Source organism: Myotis brandtii, unplaced genomic scaffold, assembly GCF_000412655.1.
Source record: "Myotis brandtii unplaced genomic scaffold, ASM41265v1 scaffold479, whole genome shotgun sequence".
Classification (NCBI taxonomy): domain Eukaryota; kingdom Metazoa; phylum Chordata; class Mammalia; order Chiroptera; family Vespertilionidae; genus Myotis; species Myotis brandtii.
Window position 1 is genome coordinate 2006393 of NW_005368305.1, and position 2797 is coordinate 2009189.

Consider the following 2797-nt stretch of genomic DNA (forward strand, 5'->3'; position numbering starts at 1 on the left):
GCCCACTTTCTTCTTTCCACCACTCAGGTCTTCCCAAGCTTGTCTGTCTGTTATGTCCAGGGTAGTTTATTTCTAAATAAACAAATGGGGCTATTCCATCTTGGCAGAACTAGAAGCCTAAACCTTGTTATTTAATAATTGGCTCTGGAATTCTTCTTAGTGAGATCACTGTTTAGAGTTTAGGTATAATTTACGATTATTGGAGCTCCCCTGAGCCAGTAAACTCGGGGCCAGGGATTATTGTCTGTTGGGTTCGCTGCAGTGTCCCCAGTGCTTAGAACAGTACCTGGTGCACCAAAGGCACGCAATAGAGGTTTGCCCAGTGAATTTTTATTATGTATTTACTGAAAGAGTCCAAGATACTGTTAGGGGCACAGTTAGAAACGTAGCCCCTACCGTTTTCTCCCTCCTGGGTGTTTGTGGGGATGCTGTGCCTCAGTTTCACCAGCCCTAAAACGGAATCTGAAGTCGCCGTTTCTGTGCTGGCCGCGTGAGCTCGGTGCCCTTAGGTGTAGTCCTTAAGTCAATCTCTGTGGACAGGGTTCAGACTGAGTTTGGCCTCCAGCCAGGCCCCAGCGGACCGCCCCTTCTGCTCCCATCAGGCCCCGCCCCGGTGGGCGGAGCCACGGCCAGGCTAGCACTTATAAAAGTTCGCAGCCAGTCGCCCACAGCAGTCACTCACCTGAGCTTCTCAGCCTGAGCGCACACGCCTAGCAAGCCTTCTGCCCGCCAGCCCGAAGGCCCGCCAGCTCGCCGGATCGTCCGAACCGCGATGCATGTCCCGCTGCAAGGCCAGCTGCATGCCCCGCCGAGTAGACCCCGAGCCCGCCGCCCACGCCGACGACCAGATGGAGATGGGGGACCTGGTCATCGACGTGAAGCCCGAGCCACATCCATGGTCCCTACAGGCCGCGGGGCTGCAGCGGGGTTCTCCAAAGGAAGTGCCTGCGCCGGGCCGCCTTGAGGGCGCACCCCGCTCCTGCCCTACCCTGGTGCCCGCTGCCGGTACCCTCCTCGCCCTCTGCGTGCAGAACCAGTCGGCATCGTGGACTTCTCTGGTCCCTAATCCTCACGACCGCCAGCCCTGGACGGACAAACACCCAGATACGTTGACCTGCGGCCTCTGCCTGCAGACCTCCCTGCTGAAGGCCATCGCGGCTTTCATGGACCACAAGCAGCAGGGCTGTCAGCCCTCTAGAGGCCCCAGCCCTGGCCCGGACTCAGAACTTGAGAACCTGAAGGCCTTGACTTGCCTCCGCTGTGGCCGACAATTCACCAAGGCCTGGACACTGCTGCGCCATGCCCAGTGGGACCATGGACTGTCCATCTACCGGACGGAATCGGAGGCCACAGAGACTCCGCTGCTGGGCCTGGCAGAGGTGGCTGCAGCCAGGTCAGCAGTGGTGGGGCAGGGAGTGGAGGCCAAGGGCTCCTGGGCGCACAGCCTCCCCCGGCGGAGCCCCACCTGCCCGGTGTGCATGAAGACCCTCAGCTCCTTCAGCAGCCTCAAGGTGCACATGCGCGCGCACACGGGCGAGCGGCCCTACGCCTGTGACCAGTGTTCTTACGCCTGTGCCCACAGCAGCAGGCTCAACCGCCACAAGAAGACCCACCACCGGCAGCTGCAGCCTCAGAGCCCCTACACGGCCAAGGCCAGTCAGGAACAGGCCTCAGCTGCGCCTCCAGAGCCAGCCGCCCATGATGCTGCCCCAGCCAGGACTCTCCTGTGCAGCCCTGAAGGGGCTGGAGCTGCCCACACAGCAGGTGTGCAGGAACCTGGGGCTCCAGGTGCTGGAGCTCAGGCTGGTCCCGGTGGGGACAGTTGGGGCGATGCCATCAAGGAAGAGAGAATCAACTCTGCCCAGATCCCAGAGAAGTGGCCTAAGAAGACTCCAAAGACAGTGGGCAAGAGCCATGGGCCCGGGGGCAGCTGTGAGTTCTGTGGGAAACGTTTCACCGACAGCAGCAGCCTGACTGTGCACCGGCGCTCACACACCGGGGAGCGGCCCTATACCTGCGAGCTCTGCTCCTATGCCTGTGCCCAGAGCAGCAAGCTGAACCGCCACCGCCGCATGCACGGTCTGGGGCCCGGCGGTGCCCGCTTTGAGTGCCCCCACAGCCGTGTGCCCTTCGGCCTGCGGGCCACCCTGGACAAACACCTGCGGCAGAAGCACCCCCAAGCAGGCGGGGAGGCCTGAGTGGCAGGAGTGCCCTTCCCCCGCTGTCCCTGGTACCGCTGCTCATGTATCTGTTGATCATGTCCTGCTGTGAATAAATCCTCCCTCCCTCTAGTTTGTAAAATATTTTTTAAAAAAATAAAAGCAAAACCTTTTTATCTGCCAAAAAAAAAAAAAAGATTATTGGAGCTTGAGGAGACAGAGGGAAGCTAGGTAGATAGGAACAGGGACCATGAGGGCCATGAGGGGGTGGAAGGGAAGGAAGTGAAACTAGATGGAGTTAATAAGACACCCAACTGGGCGGGAAGAAAGGGTGCTCCTAGGAAACAAATTTTAAAATATATGAATGTTGCTAAGACTGACAGTGTGCAGATAACCAATCACAAGGCAATAAGGCATATAAACCAATCCCAAGGATGTTGCTAAGGCAGAATTCTTTGAAAAGCCCAATCAAGAGCTAACAAGGCTGTCTCCACCCTTAAATTAAAGGTGCATGCTTCCTCTTGCCCTCTCTTTTCTCCCCTGCACCCAATGATTCCTGACATTCCTTCCCATGGGGGAGAGCACATCCCTGTGGGCCTCCACACCTGAACCCCTGGACTCTAATTCGCTTGGACACT

The 2797-nt window shown here is 58.0% G+C and overlaps 1 protein-coding gene across 1 annotated transcript; it reads left to right on the forward strand.

Moving 5' to 3' along the window:
• Positions 1 to 561: 561 nt before the first annotated feature.
• On the forward strand, positions 562 to 2201 carry LOC102262929 (zinc finger protein 296). The gene has a single exon (XM_005876025.2). It carries the CDS (start codon positions 777 to 779, stop codon positions 2196 to 2198), a length of 1422 nt encoding a protein of 473 aa, XP_005876087.1. The 5' UTR covers positions 562 to 776; the 3' UTR covers positions 2199 to 2201.
• Positions 2202 to 2797: the final 596 nt, after the last annotated feature.